Source organism: Pseudophryne corroboree, chromosome 8, assembly GCF_028390025.1.
Source record: "Pseudophryne corroboree isolate aPseCor3 chromosome 8, aPseCor3.hap2, whole genome shotgun sequence".
In the NCBI taxonomy this organism is placed as follows: Eukaryota; Metazoa; Chordata; class Amphibia; order Anura; family Myobatrachidae; genus Pseudophryne; species Pseudophryne corroboree.
In genome coordinates this window covers 240,821,258-240,847,357 of record NC_086451.1, presented here as the reverse complement: position 1 = coordinate 240,847,357, position 26,100 = coordinate 240,821,258, and the positions used below count along the sequence as shown (strand labels likewise).

General features: G+C 45.7%; 1 protein-coding gene across 3 annotated transcripts in view; it reads left to right on the top strand.

The window, feature by feature from the left end:
- Window positions 1-26,100, top strand: part of MED12 (mediator complex subunit 12) — a 272,752-nt gene that overhangs the window by 99,073 nt on the left and 147,579 nt on the right. For all 3 annotated transcript variants that reach the window (XM_063937138.1, XM_063937137.1, XM_063937136.1), the window contains exons 15-20: window positions 14,236-14,400; window positions 14,487-14,631; window positions 14,713-14,831; window positions 15,396-15,539; window positions 15,708-15,871; window positions 16,823-16,954. In XM_063937138.1, the coding sequence (XP_063793208.1) occupies window positions 14,236-14,400; window positions 14,487-14,631; window positions 14,713-14,831; window positions 15,396-15,539; window positions 15,708-15,871; window positions 16,823-16,954 (869 nt within the window). The remainder of the gene's footprint in view (window positions 1-14,235; window positions 14,401-14,486; window positions 14,632-14,712; window positions 14,832-15,395; window positions 15,540-15,707; window positions 15,872-16,822; window positions 16,955-26,100) is intronic.

Here is a 26,100-nt window from a genome sequence, read left to right as displayed (position 1 = left end):
AGCACTACGAGGAATATGATCTCCCGCCCTTTGCTGCTGGATAATGTCTGCTGAAATTACCTAGTGCAGATATGTGAAGGACGGGCGAGCCGCCAATTGATAAAGCTAGATATTTATCTTATATAAAACCCTTTATGAGGTCTGAGAACACTGTACGCTATTTACGTATGGAGTACCGTAAGGGTACGCACGTTGCGTAGCAATCGCTTAGCCGTAGTCGAGACGCTCAAGCGTCACGTTCGCTCACGGCCAAGAGATCACAGGCAGGCACGCTATTGGCTGCTGACTAACGTAATGATTCGCTATAGCGTAGCGGACGCTCGGGACCACGAGGAGATCACCAGCGGCGCTGACGCTAACAATGTTAAACCTTTGTATCTAAACCATAAGCAGTGTATTGTGCAGTAAAACCTTAGTGTAATGATAGAGAGTAAATGCAACACAGTGTAACCTTATTAACTTAAAAGCTGTTTGAGCGTCACCGACGCTCTGTGAATACTTAACACTATAAGAAATACACAGATACCTGGGCTTAGGGTCCAACGCCTAATATATATATATTATGAATGATATACTTGCAAAAGAATTAACACAATACAAGTCATACACTACAATATAACATAGACTACCTAACCAGATAACTACACATGAAATACAATACAATACTATTACGTTTAAGGGATTACGAGAGAAAGAGAAGAGAGAGAGAGAGAGATATGGCCCATAACAACAAGGAAAGACAATATGGTTGCGGAGAAACACTTACGCACAAGGGGAAACGATCGCATGCGCCTCTGGACATCCAGCTCCCGATTTTCAGCAATGATAACCGTTGAAGAGTGAGAGCTGGATGTGATCGGCTTGCCTATTTATGCCCCACACACAATACAATTCAATGGTCCCTACAATCTCATTGTTCATTGGACACAGGAATTCCTCCTCGCATTATAACAAAAGGTCATAGGTTGATTCATACAGGTGGGCCGTGACTATTTCCAACAGCTCAGGTGGGAGGGAAACTGGGTTTCCCGCCGCATGGATAAGTAAGTGCAAATACAGTAAATGTTCATAAACTTCTTATGTCCATAACTATTCGCACGAGCGATTAATCCGCTTCAAACCAACACCGGAATATTGCTAATTAAATACTCTTCCGATGGGTACTAAACACCACTGTATTACTCCTGTCTGTCCCTTCGTATCAAACAAAGAGGGATTTCTCTGTTCATGAACATTCTACATTAACCAAACTTTCAGAATCTATCAAAGGGACCATGATCTACAAAATACATTATATAGTGAAAATATGTAACGATTGAGTCGCACGCTACGATCACATAAACTCTACCGTAAATACGCATACCGTGCGCCTGCGGGTGCCCGCGACTGTGAGTATGCGCACGTACGGGAGAGCGTACGCATGCGCAGCACGGACCTGTGTGAGGTGCAAATATGGTAGTGTGCATAGAGATATTTTTCTGACTTTGACACAGTCTAAATAGATGCACGGACAAATACAAACTCCACACCTTGCTCAATGCTTATGTGTATAAGTGCATATTATTTCGAAGAATTCAATAGTGCTGACTCAATATATCAACATATCTAGTACTTTATAAAAAAATACCTTAAAATGCCTTGTGGGAAGCTGTGACAATATCAAAACACTAACTTGCTTAAAAAAGTTGCTGAGAAAAATCAAAATTTAAATAATAAAAACAAAACATTCCCCACCTCCTAATCTCAGTTAGGGAATGGGGACACCTATGAAAAACTAACACAAGATCCTTCCAAAGAATATCAAAGAGATCTGTTCCTTATCTTGGATCAAGCTTGTAAAGAAGGAAAATTGACCAAGAAACTTTGTGAAGCTTTGAAACAGGAACACCCACCAGTCCCCATCCTTTTTACTGTCCCCAAGATTCATAAAAACGCCACCTCGCCGCCGGGGAGGCCTATAATCTCGGCCAGGGAATCCATCTTCCAGCCTGTTTCCATGTTTTTGGATGAGATTCTCCAACCACTGATAGTGAAACAAGATCGTTTCATTAAAGACACGACCAGCTTTTTGGAACGCCTCATTCCACTAGTAGATCTACCGGCGAATACATTGATCTGTGTAATAGACGTTAACAGTCTTTACACAAGCATACCACACGAAGCCGGGCTGCAAGCAATGAGAAGTTTCCTAGTGAGGGAAAAGATGGATGCAGTGGATTTGGATGTTTTCTTGGAATTACTTTCCATGACATTGAAAAAGAATTTTTTCTTGTTCAATGGTAATTTCTTCCGCCAGAAGACAGGGTGTGCGATGGGGAGTAACGTCTCCCCATCGTTCGCGAATGTGTATATGTTCCAGGAGGAGGCGGCAGTATTCTTTAGTGATAGGTCTGTTGCACAACATATAGTGTTGTTCACAAGGTACATAGACGATTTATTTTTGTTGTGGACAGGAGGAAAAGAAGCATTTATACAGTTGATGCAAATAACAAATGTTAGATCATTGCCCATTAAATACACCTACCAAGTTAGTGAGACCTCTTTAAATTATTTAGATGTTCAGGTCTCTCTGGTAGGGGGCAGGCTCAATACGAGCCTTTATTCCAAACCTACGGATAAGAACGTACTCCTTCGGGCCAATAGCCATCACCCCAAGCCTTTGAAAGAAGGACTCCCTCGATCGCAGATGATCAGAGCCTCTAGAATCATAAGTGATCATTCCACTTTGGATCAAGAACTGGATAATATGGTTTCCAAATTTACGGCCAGAGGATATGATCCACGAAAATTGAAACTACACAAGGCAGAAGTTATGGCGATTCTGAGAGAGACCCTGCTGAAACCATCCATGAAGGATAATAAACAAATTATCCCATTTGGTTTTTTTTTTGAATAGAGTATTTCGCTAACGTCCTAAGTGGATGCTGGGGACTCAGTCAGGACCATGGGGAATAGCGGCTCCGCAGGAGACAGGGCACAAAAATAAAGCTTTAGGACTAGGTGGTGTGTACTGGCTCCTCCCCCTATGACCCTCCTCCAAGCCTCAGTTAGGTTTTTGTGCCCGTCCGAGCAGGGTGCAATCTAGGTGGCTCTCTTAAAGAGCTGCTTAGAAAAAGTTTTTTTAGGTTTTTTATTTTCAGTGAGTCCTGCTGGCAACAGGCTCACTGCATCGAGGGACTTAGGGGAGAGAATTTCAACTCACCTGCGTGCAGGATGGATTGGATTCTTAGGCTACTGGACACCATTAGCTCCAGAGGGAGTCGGAACACAGGTCTCACCCTGGGGTTCGTCCCGGAGCCGCGCCGCCGACCCCCCTTACAGATGCTGAAGATTGAAGGTCCGGAAACAGGCGGCAGAAGGCTCTTCAGTCTTCATGAAGGTAGCGCACAGCACTGCAGCTGTGCGCCATTGTTGTCACACACTTCACACCAAGCGGTCACGGAGGGTGCAGGGCGCTGCTGGGGGCGCCCTGGGCAGCAATATTTTAATACCTTATGGCAAAAGAATACATCACATATAGCCATTAAGGCTATATGTATGTATTTAACCCATGCCAGTTATCTAAAACTACGGGAGGAAAGCCCGCCGAAATAGGGGGCGGAGCTTATTCTCCTCAGCACACAGCGCCATTTTCCTGCTCAGCTCCGCTGTGAGGAAGGCTCCCAGGACTCTCCCCTGCACTGCACTACAGAAACAGGGTAAAACAGAGAGGGGGGGCATTTTTTGGCGATATATTGGATATATTTAAGCTGCTATAAGGAACAACACTTATATAAGGTTGTTCCCATATATATTATAGCGCTTGGGTGTGTGCTGGCAAACTCTCCCTCTGTCTCCCCAAAGGGCTAGTGGGGTCCTGTCTTCGATAAGAGCATTCCCTGTGTGTCTGCTGTGTGTCGGTACGTGTGTGTCGACATGTATGAGGACGATGTTGGCGTGGAGGCAGAGCAATTGCCGATAATGGTGATGTCACCCCCCAGGGAGTCGACACCGGAATGGATGGCTTTGTTTATGGAATTACGTGATAATGTCAGCACATTACAAAAATCAGTTGACGACATGAGACGGCCGGCAAACCAGTTAGTACCTGCCCAGGCGTCTCAGACACCGTCAGGGGCTGTAAAGCGCCCTTTACCTCAGTCGGTCGACACAGACCCAGACACAGACACTGAATCTAGTGTCGACGGTGATGAAACAAACGTATTTTCAAGTAGGGCCACACGTTATATGATCACGGCAATGAAGGAGGCTTTGCATATCTCTGATACTGCAAGTACCACAAAAAGGGGTATTATGTGGGGGGTGAAAAAACTACCTGTAGTTTTTCCTGAATCAGAGGAATTAAATGATGTATGTGATGAAGCGTGGGTTAACCCAGATAGAAAAATGCTAATTTCAAAAAAGTTATTAGCATTATACCCTTTCCCGCCAGAGGTTAGGGCGCGCTGGGAAACACCCCCTAGGGTGGATAAGGCGCTCACACGCTTATCAAAACAAGTGGCGTTACCGTCTCCTGATACGGCCGCCCTCAAGGATCCAGCGGATAGGAGACTGGAAACTACCCTAAAAAGTATATACACACATACTGGTGTTATACTGCGACCAGCCATCGCCTCAGCCTGGATGTGCAGTGCTGGGGTCGTCTGGTTGGATTCCCTGACTGAAAATATTGATACCCTGGATAGGGACAGTATTTTATTGACTATAGAGCAATTAAAGGATGCTTTCCTTTATATGCGAGATGCGCAGAGAGATATTTGCACTCTGGCATCGAGAGTAAATGCGATGTCCATATCTGCCAGAAGGAGTTTATGGACGCGACAGTGGTCAGGTGATGCGGATTCCAAACGACATATGGAAGTATTGCCGTATAAAGGGGAGGAATTATTTGGCGTCGGTCTATCGGATCTGGTGGCCACGGCAACTGCCGGAAAATCCACCTTTTTACCTCGGACCCCCTCCCAACAGAAAAAGACACCGTCTTTTCAGCCGCAGTCCTTTCGGTCCTATAAGAACAAGCGGACAAAAGGACAGTCATATCTGCCTCGTGGCAGAGGAAGGGGTAAGAGAGGGCAGCAAGCAGCCCCTGCCCAGGAACAGAAGCCCTCCCAGGGTTCTGCAAAGCCCTCAGCATGACGCTGGGGCCTTACAAGCGGACTCAGGAGCGGTGGGGGGTCGACTCAAGAATTTCAGCGCACAGTGGGCTTGCTCACAGGTGGACCCCTGGATTCTGCAGGTAGTATCTCAGGGTTACAGGTTGGAATTCGAGAGGTCTCCCCCTCGCCGGTTCCTAAAGTCTGCTTTGCCAACGTCTCCCTCAGACAGGGCGACGGTATTGGAAGCCATTCACAAGCTGTTTTCTCAGCAGGTGATAGTCAAGGTACCCCTCCTACAACAGGGAAAGGGGTATTACTCCACGCTATTTGTGGTACCGAAGCCGGACGGCTCGGTAAGACCTATTCTAAATCTGAAATCTTTGAACCTGTACATACAAAAATTCAAGTTCAAGATGGAGTCACTCAGAGCAGTGATAGCGAATCTGAAAGAAGGGGACTTTATGGTGTCCCTGGACATAAAGGATGCTTACCTGCATGTCCCAATTTGCCCTTCACATCAAGGGTACCTCAGGTTCGTGGTGCAAAACTGTCATTATCAGTTTCAGACGCTGCCGTTTGGATTGTCCACGGCACCTCGGGTCTTTACCAAGGTAATGGCCGAAATGATGATCCTTCTACGAAGAAGAGGCGTATTAATTATCCCTTACTTGGACGATCTCCTGATAAGGGCAAGGTCCAGAGAACAGCTGGAAGACGGAGTAGCACTAACCCAACTAGTGCTGCAACAACACGGGTGGATTCTGAATTTTCCAAAATCTCAGTTGACCCCGACGACACGTCTGCTGTTCCTGGGAATGATTCTGGACACGGTTCAGAAAAAGGTGTTTCTTCCGGAGGAGAAAGCCAGGGAGTTATCCGAACTTGTCAGGAACCTCCTAAAACCAGGGACAGTGTCTGTGCATCAATGCACAAGAGTCCTGGGAAAGATGGTGGCTTCTTACGAAGCGATTTCATTCGGCAGATTCCACGCACGAACTTTTCAGTGGGATCTGCTGGACAAATGGTCCGGATCGCATCTGCAGATGCATCAGCGGATAACCTTATCGCCACGGACAAGGGTGTCTCTTCTGTGGTGGTTGCAGAGTGCTCATCTGTTAGAGGGCCGCAGATTCGGCATACAGGACTGGGTCCTGGTGACCACGGATGCCAGTCTGAGAGGCTGGGGAGCGGTCACACAGGGAAGAAACTTCCAGGGAGTATGGTCAAGCCTGGAGATGTCTCTTCACATAAATATACTGGAGCTAAGAGCGATTTACAATGCTCTAAGTCTGGCAAAACCCCTGCTTCAGGGTCAGCCGGTGTTGATCCAGTCGGACAACATCACGGCAGTCGCCCACGTAAACAGACAGGGCGGCACAAGAAGCAGGACAGCAATGGCAGAAGCTGCAAGGATTCTTCGCTGGGCGGAAGATCATGTGATAGCACTGTCAGCAGTATTCATTCCGGGAGTGGACAACTGGGAAGCAGACTTCCTCAGCAGACACGATCTACACCCGGGAGAGTGGGGACTTCATCCAGAAGTCTTCCACATGATTGTGAACCGTTGGGAAAAACCAATGGTGGATATGATGGCGTCCCGCCTCAACAAAAAACTGGACAGGTATTGCGCCAGGTCAAGAGATCCTCAGGCAATAGCTGTGGACGCTCTGGTAACACCGTGGGTGTTCCAGTCAGTGTATGTGTTCCCTCCTCTGCCTCTCATACCAAAAGTACTGAGAATTATACGGCAAAAGGGAGTAAGAACGATACTAGTGGCTCCGGATTGGCCAAGAAGAACTTGGTACCCGGAACTTCAAGAGATGCTCACGGAGGATCCGTGGCCTCTACCTCTAAGACGGGACCTGCTTCAGCAGGGACCGTGTCTATTCCAAGACTTACCGCGGCTGCGTTTGACGGCATGGCGGTTGAACGCCGAATTCTAAGGGAAAGGCATTCCGGAAGAGGTCATTCCTACACTGGTAAAAGCCAGGAAGGAGGTGACTGCACAACATTATCACCGCATTTGGAGAAAATATGTTGCGTGGTGTGAGGCCAGGAAGGCCCCCACGGAGGAATTTCAACTGGGTCGATTCCTACATTTCCTGCAAACAGGATTGTCTATGGGCCTCAAATTGCGGTCCATTAAGGTTCAAATTTCGGCCCTGTCGATTTTCTTCCAGAAAGAATTGGCTTCAGTTCCTGAAGTCCAGACTTTTGTAAAAGGAGTACTACATATACAGCCCCCGGTTGTGCCCCCAGTGGCACCATGGGATCTTAATGTAGTCTTGGATTTTCTCAAATCCCATTGGTTTGAGCCGCTCAAATCGGTGGAGTTGAAGTATCTTACATGGAAAGTAACCATGCTACTGGCCCTGGCTTCAGCCAGGAGAGTATCAGAATTGGCGGCTTTATCATATAAGAGCCCATATCTGATTTTCCATACGGACAGGGCAGAACTGCGGACGCGTCCTCATTTTCTGCCTAAGGTGGTGTCAGCGTTTCACCTGAACCAGCCTATTGTGGTGCCTGCGGCTACTAACGAGTTGGAGGATTCCAAGTTGTTGGACGTGGTCCGGGCATTGAAAATATATATTTCAAGAACGGCGGGAGTCAGAAAGTCTGACTCACTGTTTATATTGTATGCACCCAACAAGATGGGTGCTCCTGCTTCTAAGCAGACGATTGCTCGTTGGATTTGTAGCACAATTCAACTTGCACATTCTGTGGCAGGCTTGCCACAACCTAAATCTGTCAAGGCCCATTCCACAAGGAAAGTGGGCTCATCCTGGGCGGCTGCCCGGGGAGTCTCGGCATTACAACTCTGCCGAGCTGCTACTTGGTCAGGGGCAAACACGTTTGCAAAATTCTACAAATTTGATACCCTGGCTGAGGAGGACCTTGAGTTCTCTCATTCGGTGCTGCAGAGTCATCCGCACTCTCCCGCCCGTTTGGGAGCTTTGGTATAATCCCCATGGTCCTGACGGAGTCCCCAGCATCCACTTAGGACGTTAGAGAAAATAAGAATTTACTTACCGATAATTCTATTTCTCGTAGTCCGTAGTGGATGCTGGGCGCCCATCCCAAGTGCGGATTGTCTGCAATACTTGTACATAGTTATTGTTACAAAAAAATCGGGTTGTTATTTGTTGTGAGCCGTCTGTTCAGAGGCTCCTACGTTTGTCATACTGTTAACTGGGTTCAGATCACAAGTTATACGGTGTGATTGGTGTGGCTGGTATGAGTCTTACCCGGGGTTCAATATCCTTCCTTATTGTGTCCGCTCGTCCGGGCACAGTATCCTAACTGAGGCTTGGAGGAGGGTCATAGGGGGAGGAGCCAGTACACACCACCTAGTCCTAAAGCTTTATTTTTGTGCCCTGTCTCCTGCGGAGCCGCTATTCCCCATGGTCCTGACGGAGTCCCCAGCATCCACTACGGACTACGAGAAATAGAATTATCGGTAAGTAAATTCTTATTTTTTATTCAACAGCATAATTAATGATACAGACATTTCAGTGTACACTGGGAAGCACATTCGGCATTACACATTATACTGGACTATACTCCTCTCCAAGGATATACATATACTGAAGACATTCCCCGTATTGCTGTTCCCGTGCATCCTTCCCACATAATACATATTTTCTGAAGTCTGTAAACAGATCATGATCCACATACTTAACATTTTAGATATTTTCTCCCCAAACCTTTATTGTAAATACCCCGTCTAGTAGGCCATTTATAGCCCACAACACCTCTAACCCAAAACAAAACCCCCTGAAACAAACTCAAACCTAGTCAACCTAAGGTGTGTAAGGTGTGGTGCAGCAGCAAGATAATTAAACAAACTACGTTAAAGGAGAGAGAGAGGTCCGGCTCAGCGCCTCATGGCCCAAATAACGCGCCGCAATGACAGCCAGTGCCCCCTAAATCCGAAGGGCAAGGGATGAGTATGTGGAATTGATCCAAGGAGACCATATTTTCTCGTATTTGGTAAGGGCATTATATTTCATATATACATAGCGGTCTTTTAATAGGGTATCATTTACCAAACCTTTGAATGCAGGTATCATGGGAGGATGCGGAGCCATCCATGTCCGCGCAATACACACCTTAGCAAGAGCGCACATACTGCGGGCATATATGCCTTCCCAACGAGACCCAGAGTCAGGATTGCCCACCCCCAAAATACAAAATCTCGGAGTCAGCAAGCCTCTCGGTATCCCCGTATTTTCCAGAATCGACCCGACCCCAGCCCAGAACACCTGCAGCAACGGGCATTCCCATGTAAGATGCCAGAAGGTGCCTCCGGCGGCCCCGCACTTAGGACAAATATCAACGCTATCTGTCCTAAATCTGGCCAGCCTGCTTGGCGTCATATATGATCTATGCAGAATGAAGAGCTGTATCTGTTGAAACCGCAGCGATTTGGTGACCTGGCTCGGGTTACCCAGAGCGCCCCCCCCAATCTTCCCCATCTATGGGACCCAAGTCACACTCCCAGCTCTCCCGAAGATTCGAGAGCGGGTCTGCATGAATTGTCTGAAGAAGGTACGAGTAGGTGAAGGAGATCACCTTGACTCGACCCAGTGAATGTAGAAATGTTTTTATGGGGAAGGGGAGGAGCACCGGGGGAGAATCTCCGAACTGCGCCTGCAAGGCGTGCCTGAGCTGTAAGAATCTGTAAAAGTGAAATTATCCCATTTGTTAATAAGTTTAATATTGCCAGTCCAGTGATCCAAAGGGCAACAAGGGCTTTGTGGCCCATTGTAGCAACAGATAGTACAGTATAGGGGTTCAGGGACAAACGTCCCATGATGTGTTTTTCTAGAGGCCGTAATATCAAAGATATTATAGTACACACAGATATTACAGGGTTTCAGGCTACAATAGGTAAAGAATCATCTTCTTTTCTTAGTAAGCAACCGGGTTGTTATAGATGCCTCAAGTGCACTACATGCACTAGTATGATCATTGGTTCAACTTTCAAAAATCCACATAAAGATAAAATCTATCATATTCGTCATGTATTGACTTGTACATTGACGCACATAGTGTATCTTATTTCTTGCCCTTGTGGGCTTCATTATGTGGGTAAATCTATTCGTACTATGAGGGAAAGAATGGCCTTGCATATGTCTTCTATTAAACAAGCCCTAATAGGGAAACGAGCAGAACAACCGGTAGCCAGGCATTTTGCAGTGGCAGGGCATACGCTGAATGATCTTAGACATCAAATCATAGATCATGTACTCAAGAGCATCAGAGGGGGAGATAGAGACCGCAAGCTCTTACAGTTGGAAACAAGGTGGATTTATGAGCTGGACACCGTTAACCCTCTGGGATTGAACGAGAAATTCTCATGGAATGTCTTTTTATAGTCCTATATTGGACTATTGATTAGCCTGATTTATGATGGGCATTAATAATAGGATTGAGCATTGTGATGATAATCTTGTAGTATATTGGTTCCAGGGGGTGTAACTATGGTGATGGTGATGGTTTTGGTGAAGGGGGGAGGTGGACACAGGGCCAGGGTAATATGTGTTTTTTAATATATAGGATCCCTAGAGTGAGTAAGTTAGTCTTTTTTGATTTGGGTTTCCTTATACAGTTAGGAGTTTAGCTAGATTGCTAAAGTTGTTTGGATAACCAGTATATTGCTAGCCACTGGAGTCCAGAACCATTGGTCATGGCCTTCCCATGTGGGGAGGGCAGCAAAATACCAGTAAGCATTAGCACTTCATGCAGATATTAGGAGGTGGGGAATGTTTTGTTTTTATTATTTAATTTTGATTTTTCTCAGCAATTTTTTTAGCAAGTTAGTGTTTTGATATTGTCACAGCTTCTCACAAGGCATTTTTAGGCATTTTTTTATAAAGTACTAGATATGTTGATATATTGAGTCAGCACTATTGAATTCTTCTAAATAATATGCACTTATACACATAAGCATTGAGCAAGGTGTGGAGTTTGTATTTGTCCGTGCATCTATTTAGACTGGAATAATGCAGTATGATAGGGATTTATAATGGTTTTTATTCACTTATTTAGCGCTCCAAGTGGGGCTGTTTTACTGCAACATAGGGCGTATTAGTGCTATAATGACTGGTTGTTTAAAATTGTGTTTTACATAAGAATTCTGGAGGACAGCAAGCCACCGGGGTCCTGTCTCTACCTCAGCCTTCACTGATTACTGATCAGCTCACTAAATTGTTATATTTTAATGTAGTACAGCTTGTTGTTTCTTTAGTTATACTCTTTTTACATGAGGTGGAGAGTCTCTGTAGTTATAGGCACCACCACTGCGTGTGTGTATAAGGAAGTGGGGAGGATCGTAAGAATTGTACTAGGATGACGGGGCCAGCCAGCGTCACGGTTGCTAAGGCAACCAGGCGGCGCAGGGCGGGTGACGTCATAGGAGAGGGTCCAGCGACGGAGCGGAAGTCCGTGGCGCTGATCCGAGCGTGATACACTGGCGGGCTTCTTCACAGCATATAAGGTAATCACTTGTTTAATGTATGTATGTTACTCACCTTGACAAAGGGGCGTGCGAGCCCCGAAACGTTGGTTTTGGATTTGATGTGAAATACACTTCAATTTGTCTACAAATCCCACGAGTGCCGCTGCTGTTTGATTTTGGACGACTATATAGATAGATGGATAGATCTATCTCAATCCATTTGAGAATCTGGGGTCAGACTTAAAGATTGCTGTTCACAAGCAGAAACCATCCAACATATAGGAGCTGGAGCAGTTTTGCCTTGAGGAATGGACAAAAATCCCAGTGTCAAATATGTGGAAAACTCAGAGACTTATCCAAAGCGACTTGCAGCTGTAATTGCTGCAAAAGGTGTCTCTACAAAGTACTGACTTTACGGGGGTGAATAGTTATGCACGCTGAAGTTTTCTGTTGTTTTGTTCTTTTTAACTCATTGATTAGCCAATAAATCAACCCACCAATTAATTTGAATCTGTGAACATGAGCAGCATTAGTGCTAGGATTTACTCTGATTTAATCTCACTGATTTGCAGTACACAGGTAGCTTAAATCTCCAAAGTGCAGTTCACACCTATAATAAAGAAGAGAATTGATAGGTGTAATGTTCTCACTGCTGGGTCGTACACTGGGCACCTCTGTTTCTTGTGTGACATGTTAAGGCTAGGAGAAATTAGGGCCTACTTCTTATTGTTGTATTGGCTCCATGTTATGCTCAGACAATTGTTGCCATTTTGCATTTGGTCTCTTATGGAGAATGCATATTACAAGGTATGGCCCCTCCATTCTCCCATATGTACACACCTGTAGCTGGCAATTGTAACCCAAAGTGGCTACTGACTTCAGTCTTTTTTGTGGGACCTCGCTTCTATTATAGAACATGTAGTAGATTAATCCACATATCCCTGAGTACACACAGTTTGACTAGGGTTCCTTTCTGCGATTTAAAATAAGTTCCCTTTTTCTCAGGTTCGTGATTTGGAAACTGTGACTTTCACTTTTTTTTTTTAAATATATTTATTGGTTTTTCAATATTTGTACAAGAGATAAACATAGTAATTTGGATATACAAGAGACAGACACCGCAGGGTATCCAAAAATAGATACATCGCATAAAAGTATGAACAATGGTACACACAATGCCCTGCCCCTACAGTCAGTCTATCCCACAAACTAAACATACTATTGAAATAAAAAATACAATAGATGAAGAAAATAGGAAAGAAAGAGAAGAAGAAACGACAATTACAAAGGGAAAAAGGGGAGGGGGGGTTTCCTCCCCACCGACCCTATGAATAATCTGAAAAATGTCTACATGTGCATAGAGAGTACTAGGATGTCACAACTTCAGCGGCAAAGCCGAAGTGTGAGAGACCTCATGAATTCAGTTACAGATAAACATTCCTGAATTTCAGCAATAAGTAAGATTGTTTGACAGTCTAACATCGGTCCGTCTAAATACATGCTTTAGAAAGTTGATGGTAATGATACCAGTCAGTATTTTCAAAAATCTGAAGAATCTTGTGTCTAGTAATATCAGGCAGAGACTCTATGTACGGACCCCATTTTCGATAAAATCTCACCACTCCCGTCTCAATATCAGTCATAGTAGAAAATCTGTCAAAATATAGAGTTTTTAAAAGCATATTATGTACTATCTCAAGTCTGGGTACAGACTTCGATATCCATAGGTGCATAATTAGCTTTTGAGCCGATGTCACTAGCAAAATCAGGAACGGGCGCAAATCAAATTTAGTTGTCCCGAAACTCCAGTATATCGGCAAAGAGCAAAGCACTCGGGTCCAGAGTAGCATTACATGAAAATTGTTCTTTCGATGTATTGTACTATCTTATTCCAGAATTTCTTAATGGTCCCGCATGACCATAAATTATGTAGAAGTGTCGCTGAAGTAGCCCCACACTTCAAACAGTGACCCGTTTCGCTCGGCACATAGTGCTTTCTCTGTGCCTGTGATATGTAGGCTCTGTGTATTATTTTGAAATGTGTTTCTTGTAACGAGACGGAGTGAAGAGACTTCATCACAAAAACAGTATTCTCCAGAGACCCAAGGTAAAGCTCAAGAGGGCATACACTATACAATTATCTGGCAGATGATCTGTGGTTGGAATGAAAACCTGGTAATGGATGAGCGCAATTAACAATCGACCATTTGCTACAAAATGGACAAAACATGTTGTTTTTACAAATTGGTTAGATCATGGACTGGTTTTACCCATTTTCCAGTGTTTGGTAGCAAATGGTCCATTTTCAGGTTGCTCTCATCCATTACCTGGTTATCAGTTCAACCACAGATCATCTGCCAGATAATTGTATAGTGTATGCCCTCTTGAGCTTTACCTTGGGTCTCTGGAGAAGGGCCTGTCCAGCTCTAATACAGCTCCTATTCTAATTACTGTCTGTAAATAGAAATATGGGTGGAAGTCAGGCGTCTTCTGAAACTCAACCTATGTTGGTCTAAAATTGCCATATTCCAGAAAATACATCCTCTAAGTGTTCCAGGTAATCTAAATTAGGATGCATTGCAAAGCTTAGAATTCCTCATTGAATGAATACATAGGTCTGATGCAGTGGTGGTACGTTACCTCTATTTCAGTGCTTGGTACTATTTGTTCTTCTAGATGTTTTCACCTGCAATGCGCTGTGAGGGGCGGAGCCCAGGTCCGGATGAGGGGGATTGTGAAGGTCGTCGCCCAATAAAAGCTCAGAATGGGGATGGGCTTCTGGCTTCCCTGTATGATCAGCCCCGTCACATCCAATATGCCACTCACTTCCCCATCCCACAGGTTAGTGTCAAATACATGCATCTTTTGGTTCTTTTTATTTCAACTATTCTTACACATGTTTCAGCCTTAACTGTTTTTTCCTCCAGGAGGAGTCATGTAGTCATGAGTGCAACCAGCGACTAGTTGTTCTATTTGGAGTGGGTAGACAAAGAGATGATGCTCGTCATATAATCAAGAAGATCACTAGAGACATCCTTAAGGTGCTGAACCGGAAGAGTACAGCTGAGACAGGTGCGAACAGTGCTTAGAAGTGTTTAGAATGCATTGCAGAGCAGTATACACAGACTGATGGATACTTAAAATCCATTCTAGGGTCAAATGAAGGACAGCGCAGACGCAGGGTAAAACCTGAAGCTTTTCCTACAGCAGAAGAAATCTTCTGCCGATTTCAGCAGCTCTCACATTTCGACCAACACCAAGTTACAGCACAGGTAACCTACGTAAGGTGCAGTAGGTTCTAAGGCGAATTTCTTACGTAATAGTATTAAATTATATGCACTAAAGGTTAACACCACCTGAAAACCGATAACAAAAAAATACTTTTGGGTGTGGTAAGAGAAAATACTATGCTGACATTTCACTTGAAGGATCCAGTGATCCTATCCTTTGTGGGAGAACCCATCCATACTGAGGTAATGGGTTGGGTATGGGAGACCGGTAGTTAGGATGCCAGCGCTTAGAATCCTGACCCCGGCATCTCGACAGGTCTTATTACAGACATGGGCGCTGCATTAAAGGAATGCTATTCTTAAGCCTAAACCTAACCCTGCCCCCACAGCCTACCGCTGCCACAGCATACTTGGGTTCAGGATCCCGGCGGCGTCATTCCGACAGGTGTCGGTATTTCGGCGCTGGGACCCCGAACGACGGCATATTGACTACATCCCAAGGTAACATAGGGCCGAACAGAGAGAATACTGTTTTCATTGGGTTATAAATTGCTGCTATTTGAAAACTGCAAATAAGTGAAAGTATAATGATTCTTTTGCTTACAGGTTTCTCGAAATGTTTTAGAACAGATTACAAGTTTTGCACTGGGTTTGTCTTACCACCTTCCTTTGGTACAGCATGTCCAGTTCATCTTTGATCTGATGGAATATTCTCTTAATATCAGTGGTCTCATTGATTTTGCCATTCAGGTGAGTATATTAACACCCCAATAATAGTCATAATTTTTGTTTGTCTTGTTTGCACATTGTTTTCTATGTTTGTTTTTCTTTCTTTGAATCCTAGGTTTTTGTAAATTATGTTAGCTCTTTTTTATTAATATTATTTATTACTATTTTTTTTTGTCTTGTATTTTTCAGTTGCTAAATGAGCTGAGTGTTGTTGAAGCAGAACTCCTGCTAAAATCCTCCAACCTGGTTGGTAGTTACACAATGGGCCTGTGTTTGTGCATCGTGGCTGTCTTGCGACATTATAACACCTGCCTTATTCTCAACCAGGAGCAGACGGCGCAGGTCTTTGAGGGGTGAGAGCAGTGCAGAGAACTATGAGAAAGCTAAAGGGTGTTTTGAGCAGTATAGAAGGCCATTAAAATAGCAGTTAAATGAAACTGCACCTTTTAAATTAGAGTAGAAAGAAAGGGTTCTGTGTATTGGTATAATCCTCATTGTATCGGGTTTTTTTTTTTGGCCTTAGTTTTCGTGAGAAACAGCCCTATTTTCGCTTGAAAACGCGCGGTTTCTGGGACTTGGTTTCGCTTGCCCGAGGCAGGTGAAACAAAATCCCTGATAAGCCACGCCTCGTGCCGGCTTATCGGGGCTAATAGGATAGCCCCCAGCGAGCCCTTTAGCCGTGGTAATTTACTGCAGTTTATAGGATACCGCCCAAAGCGTGTATCAAATCCTAATTTCTATTAAAATATTGTTTCAGCAAAATCTTAAAAATGTATATGTTTAATTAAATGATGGGTGTCACCGTTACTCATGTCTGTTCACCTTTGTGACTATAGTGTAATACTGTCCAATTAAACTTCAGTAATTTTTCCTGTATTTATCAAGTGACTGGAGTAGTTCTCCGCCACTTGTTAGGTTGATATTTCTATTGTTTTCCATGGACAGTCTGTCACGTTTCCTTATACAGTGAGAGATTTAAATGGAGGCACAATTAAACTACGCTCTTTTCCCCTGATGTCTGTATGTGTAAACATCGTATCCCTCAAAATCTTTTCAGAAGCTATGGACTGTTTCTTCATATGTGATATAATGGTATCTTGATGGAACAACACATTCAGATGTAGCACATTAAGTAATTTGTTCTTTGAGTCTGTATATTATACTCTTGTAGTTTGAAGCATCCCAATGCATTCTATGATATATATATATATATATATATAATTTTATATATATAATTTACATTATGGCCAATTCTTTATTTTTCTAGCTCTTATAGTTTATCATAGAGTATTTTCCTTTTATAGTTTGTGTGGAGTGGTGAAGCACGGAATGAATCGATCAGATGGATCCTCTGCTGAGCGTTGTATTCTTGCATACTTATATGACTTGTACATGTCTTGTAGTCACCTCAAGAGCAAATATGGAGAATTGTTTAGGTAAGTGGATTACACTTGATCTGTAGCAATAACCCTTTTTTTTTTTTTTTTTTTTTATAGCCATTTTAAGATTTTGCTATGTAGAAAAAATGTATTATAATTACAAGGAACTATAAAGCAAACTGTACAGTTGCATAATTGGGTTAAGTGCCAAGGTGTCGTATGTTATGCCGGCGGTCGGCCTCCGGCGAATAGCATACCGGCACCGGAATCCCGACCGCTGGCATACCGACAGCTGGGCGAGCGCAAATGAGCCCCTTGCGGCCTTGCTGCGGGTGCCACGCTATCTATTCTCCCTCCAAGGGGGTCGTGGACCCCCAAGAGGGAGAACAACTGTCGGTATGCCGGCAGTCGGGATTCCGGCGTTGGTATGTTGGTCACCGGGAGCCCGACCGCCGGCAAAGTGAAGACCACCCAAGTGCCAGCACACCCACCAATACAGCATTGCAGTAAATATTTCCATTAACACTCACAAGCACAATCCATTTCTGGTACTAAAGGCATCTTGCTAAGCACACATGATGCAGGGATAGTAACAGATATGTAATGGAGAACAGCACCCCTTGCGAGATTATCTTCAATGAAAGGGCGTTGGAGCCCTCTGAGAATGCACTCAGTGTACAAACAATCATAAGAAGAGCAGTCTAGCAGCCTCTGTGTAAAGCTACTACTGCAATTAGTAAAAAGTCCAACATTTTCATGGTGAAGAGAGCACATAGATGATGTAACTAGCCTGCAGGAAATCTGTTTCTGCATGGTGTATTTTGATTGCTTTACTTTCTCTATCGTCCTAGTGGATGCTGGGGTTCCTGAAAGGACCATGGGGAATAGCGGCTCCGCAGGAGACAGGGCACAAAAAGTAAAGCTTTAGGATCAGGTGGTGTGCACTGGCTCCTCCCCCTATGACCCTCCTCCAAGCCTCAGTTAGATTTTTGTGCCCGGCCGAGAAGGGTGCAATCTAGGTGGCTCTCCTAAAGAGCTGCTTAGAAAAGTTTAGCTTAGGTTTTTTATTTTACAGTGAGTCCTGCTGGCAACAGGATCACTGCAACGAGGGACTTAGGGGAGAAGAAGTGAACTCACCTGCGTGCAGGATGGATTGGCTTCTTGGCTACTGGACATTAGCTCCAGAGGGACGATCACAGGTACAGCCTGGATGGTCACCGGAGCCTCGCCTCCGGCCCCCTTGCAGATGCTGAAACGAGAAGAGGTCCAGAATCGGCGGCAGAAGACTCCTCAGTCTTCTTAAGGTAGCGCACAGCACTGCAGCTGTGCGCCATTTTCCTCTCAGCACACTTCACACGGCAGTCACTGAGGGTGCAGGGCGCTGGGAGGGGGGCGCCCTGGGAGGCAAATGAAAACCTTTTTTGGCTAAAAATACCTCACATATAGCCTCCGGGGGCTATATGGAGATATTTAACCCCTGCCAGAATCCGTTAAGAGCGGGAGACGAGGCCGCCGAAAAAGGGGCGGGGCCTATCTCCTCAGCACACAGCGCCATTTTCCCTCACAGAAAGGCTGGAGGGAAGGCTCCCAGGCTCTCCCCTGCACTGCACTACAGAAACAGGGTTAAAACAGAGAGGGGGGGCACTAATTTGGCGTTAGAAATATATAAAAAAGATGCTATAAGGGAAAACACTTATATAAGGTTGTCCCTATATAATTATAGCGTTTTTGGTGTGTGCTGGCAAACTCTCCCTCTGTCTCTCCAAAGGGCTAGTAGGTCCTGTCCTCTATCAGAGCATTCCCTGTGTGTGTGCTGTGTGTCGGTACGTGTGTGTCGACATGTATGAGGACGATGTTGGTGAGGAGGCGGAGCAATTGCCTGTAATGGTGATGTCACTCTCTAGGGAGTCGACACCGGAATGGATGGCTTATTTAGGGAATTACGTGATAATGTCAACACGCGCCAAGGTCGGTTGACGACATGAGACGGCCGACAAACAATTAGTACCGGTCCAGACGTCTCAAAAACACCGTCAGGGGTTTTAAAACGCCCGTTTACTTTAGTCGGTCGACACAGACAGGGACACTGAATCCAGTGTCGACGGTGAATAAACAAACGTATTCCTTATTAGGGCCACACGTTAAGGGCAATGAAGGAGGTGTTACATATTTCTGATACTACAAGTACCACAAAAGAGGGTATTATGTGGGATGTGAAAAAACTACCGTAGTTTTTCCTGAATCAGATAAATTAAATGAAGTGTGTGATGATGCGTGGGTTCCCCCCGATAGAAAATATGGGCGGTATACCCTTTCCCGCCAGAAGTTAGGGCGCGTTGGGAAACACCCCTTAGGGTGGATAAGGCGGTCACACGCTTATCAGAACAAGTGGCGGTACCGTCTATAGATAGGGCCGTCCTCAAGGAGCCAGCTGACAGGAGGCTGGAAAAATATCATAAAAAGTATATACACACATACTGGTGTTATACTGCGACCAGCGATCGCCTCAGCCTGGATGTGCAGAGCTGGGGTGGCTTGGTCGGATTCCCTGACTAAAAATATTGATACCCTTGACAGGGACAGTATTTTATTGACTATAGAGCATTTAAAGGATGTATTTCTATATATGCGAGATGCACAGAGGGATATTTGCACTCTGGCATCAAGAGTAAGTGCGATGTCCATATCTGCCAGAAGATGTTTATGGACACGACAGTGGTCAGGTGATGCAGATTCCAAACGGCACAAAAGGTGTATTGCCGTATAAAGGAAGAGGAGTTATTTGGGGTCGGTCCATCGGACCTGGTGGCCACGGCAACTGCTGGAAAATCCACCGTTTTTACCCTAAGTCACATCTCTGCAGAAAAAGACACCGTCTTTTCAGCTTCAGTCCTTTCGTCCCTATAAGAGTCATATCTGCCCAGGGATAGAGGAAAGGGAAGAAGACTGCAGCAGGCAGCCCATTCCCAGGAACAGAAGCGTTCCACCGCTTCTGACAAGCTCTCAGCATGACGCTGAGACCGTACAGGACCCCTGGATCCTACAAGTAGTATCCCAGGGGTACAGTTTGGAATGTCGAGACGTTTCCCCTGCGCAGGCTCCTGAAGTCTGCTTTACCAAGGTCTCCCTCCGACAAGGAGGCAGTATGGGAAAAAATTCACGAGCTGTATTCCCAGCAGGTGATAATTAAATTACCCCTCCTACAACAAGAAAAGGGGTATTATTCCACACTATATTGTGGTACTGAAGCCAGAAGGCTAGGTGAGACCTATTCTAAATCTAAAAAAATTTGAACACTTACAAAGGTTCAAATCAAGATGGAGTCACTCAGAGCAGTGATAACGAACCGGGAAGAAGGGGACTATCTGGTGTCCCGAGACATCAGGGATGCTTACCTCCATGTCCCAAATTTGCCCTTATCACTAAGGGTACCTCAGGTTCGTGGTACAGAACTGTCACTATCAGTTTCAGACGCTGCCGTTTGGATTGTCTACGGCACCCCGGGTCTTTACCAAGGTAATGGCCGAAATGATGGTTCTTCTTCGAAGAAAAGGCGTCTTAATTATCCCTTACTTGGACGATCTCCTGATAAGGGCAAAGTCCAGGGAACAGTTGGAGGTCGGAGTAGCACTATCTCGGATACTGTTACAACAGCAGGGGTGGATTCTAAATATTCCAAAATCGCAGCTGATCCCGACAACAAGTCTCCTGTGCTTAGGGATGATTCTGGACACAGTCCAGAAAAAGGTGTTTCTCCCGGAAGAGAAAGCCAGGGAGTTATCCGAGCTAGTCAGGAACCTCCTAAAATCAGTGCATCATTGCACAAGGGCCATGGTAAAAAAATGGTGACTTCCTTCGAAGCAATTCCAGTCGGCAGATTTCATGCAAGAACTTTTCAGTGGGATCTGCTGGACAAATGGTCCGGATCGCATCTTCAGATGCATCAGCGGATAACCCTATATCCAAGGACAAGGGTGTCTCTCCTGTGGTAGTTACAGAGTGCTCATCTTCTAGAGGGCCGCAGATTCGGCATTCAGTTTTGGATGTTGGTGACCACGGAGGCCAGCCCGAGAGCCTGGGGAGCAGTCACACAAGGAAAAAATTTCCAGGGAGTGTGATCAAGTCTGGAGATTTTTCTCCACATAAATATAGCTAAGGGTAAATTTATAATGCTCTAAGCTTAGCAAGACCTCTGCTTCAAGGTCAGCCGGTATTGATCCAGTGGGATAAAACATCACGGCAGTCGCCCACGTAAATAGACAGGGCGGCACAAGAAGCAGGAGGGCAGTGGCAAAAACTGCAAGGACTTTTCGCTGGGCGGAAAATCATGTGATAGCACTGTCAGCAGTGTTTCATTCCGGGAATGGAAACTGGGAAGCAGACTTCCTCAGTAGGCACGACCTCCACCCGGCAGAGTGGGAACTTCATGGGGAAGTTTTCCACATAATTGTAAACCGTTGGGAATTACCAAAGGTGGACATGATGGCGTCCCGTCTGAACAAAAAACGGGACAGGTATTGCGCCAGGTTAAGAGACCCTCAGGCAATAGCTGTGGACGTTCTGGTAACACCGTGGGTGTACCAGTCGGTGTATGTGTTCCATCCTCTGCTTTTCATACCTAAGGTACTGAGAATTATAAGACATAGAGGAGTAAGAACTATACTCATGGCTCCGGATTGGCCAAGAAGGACTTGGTACCCGGAACTTCAAGAGATGCTCACAGAGGACTTATGGCCTCTGCCGCTAAGAAGGGACTTGTTTCAGCAAGTACCATGTCTGTTCCAAGACTTACCGCAGCTGCGTTTGACGGCATGGCGGTGGAACGCCGGATCCTAAGGGAAAAGGCATTCAGGATGAGGTCATTCCTACCCTGGTCAAAGCCAGAAAGGAGGTGACCGCACAACATTATCACCACATGTGGCGAAAATATGTTGCGTGGTGTGAGGCCAGGAAGGCCCCACGAAGAAATTTCAACTCGGTCGATTCCTGCATTTCTTGCAAACAGGAGTGTCTATGGGCCTCAAATTGGGGTCCATTAAGGTTCAAATTTCGGCCCTGTCGATTTTTCTTCCAGAAAGAATTGGCTTCAGTTCCTGAAGTCCAGAAGTTTGTCAAGGGAGTATTGCATATACAACCCCCTTTTGTGCCTCCAGTGGCACTGTGGGATCTCAACGTAGTTCTGGGATTCCTCAAAACACATTGGTTTAAAACCAGTCAAATCTGTGGATTTGAAGCATCTCACATGAAAAGTGAACATGCTCTTGGACCTGGCCTGGACCAGGAGAGTGTCAAATTGGTGGTTTTTTTCTCAAAAAAGCCCATATCTGTTTGTCCATTCGGACAGGGCAGAGCTGCGGACTCGTCCCCAGTTCTCTCCCTAAGGTGGTGTCAGTGTTTCACCTGAACCAGCTTATTGTGGTGTCTTGCGCCTACTAGGGACTTGGAGGACTCCAAGTTGCTAGATGTGGTCAGGGCCCTGAAAATATAGGTTCCAGGACGGCTGGAGTCAGGAAAACTGACTTGCTGTTATCCTGTATGCACCCAACAAACTGGGTGCTCTTGCTTTTAAGCAGACTTTTGCTAGTTGGATGTGTAATACAATTCAGCTTGCACATTCTGTGGCAGGCCTGCCACAGCCAAAATATGTAAATGCCCATTCCACAAGGAAGGTGGGCTCATCTTGGGCGGCTGCCCGAGGGGTCTCGGCTTTACAACTTTGCCGAGCGGCTATTTAGTCAGGGGCAAACACGTTTGTAAAATCCTACAAATTTGATACCCTGGCTAAGGAGGACCTGGAGTTCTCTCATTCGGTGCTGCAGAGTCATCCGCACTCTCCCGCCCGTTTGGGAGCTTTGGTATAATCCCCATGGTCCTTTCAGGAACCCCAGCATCCACTAGGACGATAGAGAAAATAAGAATTTACTTACCGATAATTCTATTTCTCGGAGTCCGTAGTGGATGCTGGGCGCCCATCCCAAGTGCGGATTATCTGCATTACTTGTACATAGTTACAAAAATCGGGTTATTATTGTTGTGAGCCATCCTTTCAGAGGCTCCGCTGTTATCATACTGTTAACTGGGTTCAGATCACAGGTTGTACAGTGTGATTGGTGTGGCTGGTATGAGTCTTACCCGGGATTCATAAATCCTTCCTTATTGTGTACGCTCGTCCGGGCACAGTACCTAACTGAGGCTTGGAGGAGGGTCATAGGGGGAGGAGCCAGTGCACACCACCTGATCCTAAAGCTTTACTTTTTGTGCCCTGTCTCCTGCGGAGCCGCTATTCCCCATGGTCCTTTCAGGAACCCCAGCATCCACTACGGACTCCGAGAAATAGAATTATCGGTAAGTAAATTCTTATTATTCCTGACAAAAGAATGACATTTCTAAAATGTTGGCTTTCGAACTTGTAGTCATAATAACTTGGTCGAGTGCCTCCATACTGCTCTTAAGAATTATTTTTAAATATATGTGTGTGTGTGTATATGCATATGCAAAATGGTGACACCTGATCAGTCAAATGCCCAAATTGGAATAGAGATGACTAAGTAGTCACTTCTTATGTAGTGGCCAATGACGTGGAGTTCAGCTAATTCACTATTCGGTTTGATTTGGAGTATATTTGGAAAATAAATTTTTATTTAATATATTGTGCATTTATTTTCTTCTCTAATAAATGTATGGTATATGTACATAGTGCACGTTGTCTTCCATTATACTTACTTTGAGCTAGCATTGTTTGGGAGGGTCGGAGATATAATTACTGAGTTTAGAAGAATCCATTTTTTAAAAAGTATATTTGCCGACACCTAACTGGTATGCATACTATCCCTAACCCTCTGTCCCTGCAGCCTGACTCCACTTCCTTACCCCCGCAGGCTAACCCTACCGGATCCCTGTGTGGATTACCTCCTGTATTCTCCGGTTTTCACCCATCAAAATCAAAAAAATTGCTAAATAGTTTTTTTCTCTTAGGTCCTAGAGGATGCTGGGGACTCCGTAAGGACCATGGGGAATAGACGGGCTCCGCAGGAGATAGGGCACTAAAAAAGAACTTTAGGTATGGGTGTGCACTGGCTCCTCCCTCTATGCCCCTCCTCCAGACCTCAGTTTAAGACTGTGCCCAGAAGAGACTGGGTGCACTACAGGGAGCTCTCCATTGCTCCCTCACAGAACACATACAGCGCACACTGTTGGGTGCAGGGCGCGGGGGGGGGGGGGGGGGTGCCCTGGGCAGCAATGTATACCTCTAAGACTGGCTATACATATATATACACTTTTTTGTGGTGTTTACAGTGAATACCCGCCAGTTGTTTTAAAAGAGCGGGACCGAAGCGCGCCACTGAGGGGACGGGGCTTCTCCCTCAGCACTCACCAGCGCCATTTTCTCCACAGCACACGCTGAGAAGCTGGCTCCGCGGACTCTCCCCTGCTGGTCACCGGTGACAGAGGGTTTGAAAGAAGAGGGGGGGGCACATAATTTGGCGCAGTACATATATAAAGAAGCGCTGTATCTGGGTAATTTTTTCCAGGGTTATTGGCGCTGGGTGTGTGCTGGCATACTCTCTCTCTGTCTCTCCAAAGGGCCTTGTGGGGGAACTGTCTCCAGATTAGAGCTTTCCCTGAGTGTGTGGTGTCGGTACGTGCGTGTCGGCATGTCTGAAGCGGAAGGCTATCCTAGGGATGAGGTGGAGTGCATGAGTGTGGTGTCTCCGTCGGCAACGCCGACACATGACTGGATGGATATGTGGAATATTTTAAATGCAAATGTGAATTTATTGCACAAACGTTTGGACAAAGCAGAGTCCAGGGACGGTACAGGGGGTCATGCCCTGCCTTTCCCTATGTCACAGGGGCCTTCTGGGTCTCAAAAAACGCCCACTTTCTCCGGTAGTCGACACAGATACCGACACGGATTCTGAATCCAGTGTCGATTATGATGATGCGAGGTTGCAGCCAAAATTGGCAAAGAGTATTCATTATATGATTATTGCTATAAAGGATGTGCTGCATATTATTGATGACCCCGCTGTACCTAATCCAAAGATCCACATGTTCAAAGAAAAGAAGCCTGAGGTTACTTTTCCACCTTCTTTTGAATTAAATGAGTTATTTGAAAGTGCTTGGGAAACTCCAGACAAGAAACTGCAGAATCCCAAAAGGATTCTTATGACGTATCCTTTCCCGATAAAGGACAGGGGACGGTGGGAATCCTCCCCAAGGGTGGACAAAGCGTTGACGCGCCTTTCCAAAAAGGTGGCGCTGCCGTCTCAGGATACCGCTGCCCTCAGGGATCCTGCTGATCGCAAGCAGGAAACTACCTTAAAGTCGATTTACACACATACCGGTACATTACTCAGGCCGGCAATAGCTTCGTCTTGGGTTTGTAGCGCTGTAATACCGTGGACCGATACCTTATCTGCTGATATGGATACGATGGATAAGGAAACTATTTTATTGACCCTGGGCCATATTAAGGATGCGGTCCTTTTTATGAGAGAGGCTCAGAGGGATGTGGGCATACTTGGGTCCAGAGCGAACGCTATGGCGATTTCTGCCAGGCGAGCACTGTGGACCCAACAGTGGTCTGGTGATGCCGACTCGAAACGGCATATGGAGGTTTTGCCTTACAAGGGTGAGGAATTGTTTGGGGAAGGTCTCGCGGACCTAGTTTCCACGGCTACTGCAGGTAAATCAACCTTTTTACCTTATGTTTCCTCACAGCCTAAGAAAGCGCCACATTATCAGATGCAGTCCTTTCTGTCGCATAAATCCAAGAGAGCTCGGGGATCTTCCTTTCTTGCCAGAGGTAAGGGCAAAGGGAAAAAGCTGCCATTTACAGCCAGTTCCCAGGAACAAAAGTCCTCCCCGGCTTCTACTAAATCCACCGCATGACGCTGGGGCTCCGCGGGGGGAGTCCGCTCCTGTGGGGGCACGTCTTCGTCTTTTCAGCCAAGTCTGGGTTCACTCTCAGGTGGATCCCTGGGCAATAGACATTGTTTCCCAGGGGTACAAGCTGGAATTCGAAGAGGTGCCTCCTCGCCGGTTTTTCAAATCTGCACTGCCGACTTCTTCCCCAGAGAGGGAGGTAGTTTTGGCAGCAATTCAAAAGTTGTGGCTTCAACAGGTGGTGGTCAAAGTTCCCCTGCTACAGCAGGGGATGGGCTATTACTCAACCCTGTTTGTGGTCCCGAAACCGGACG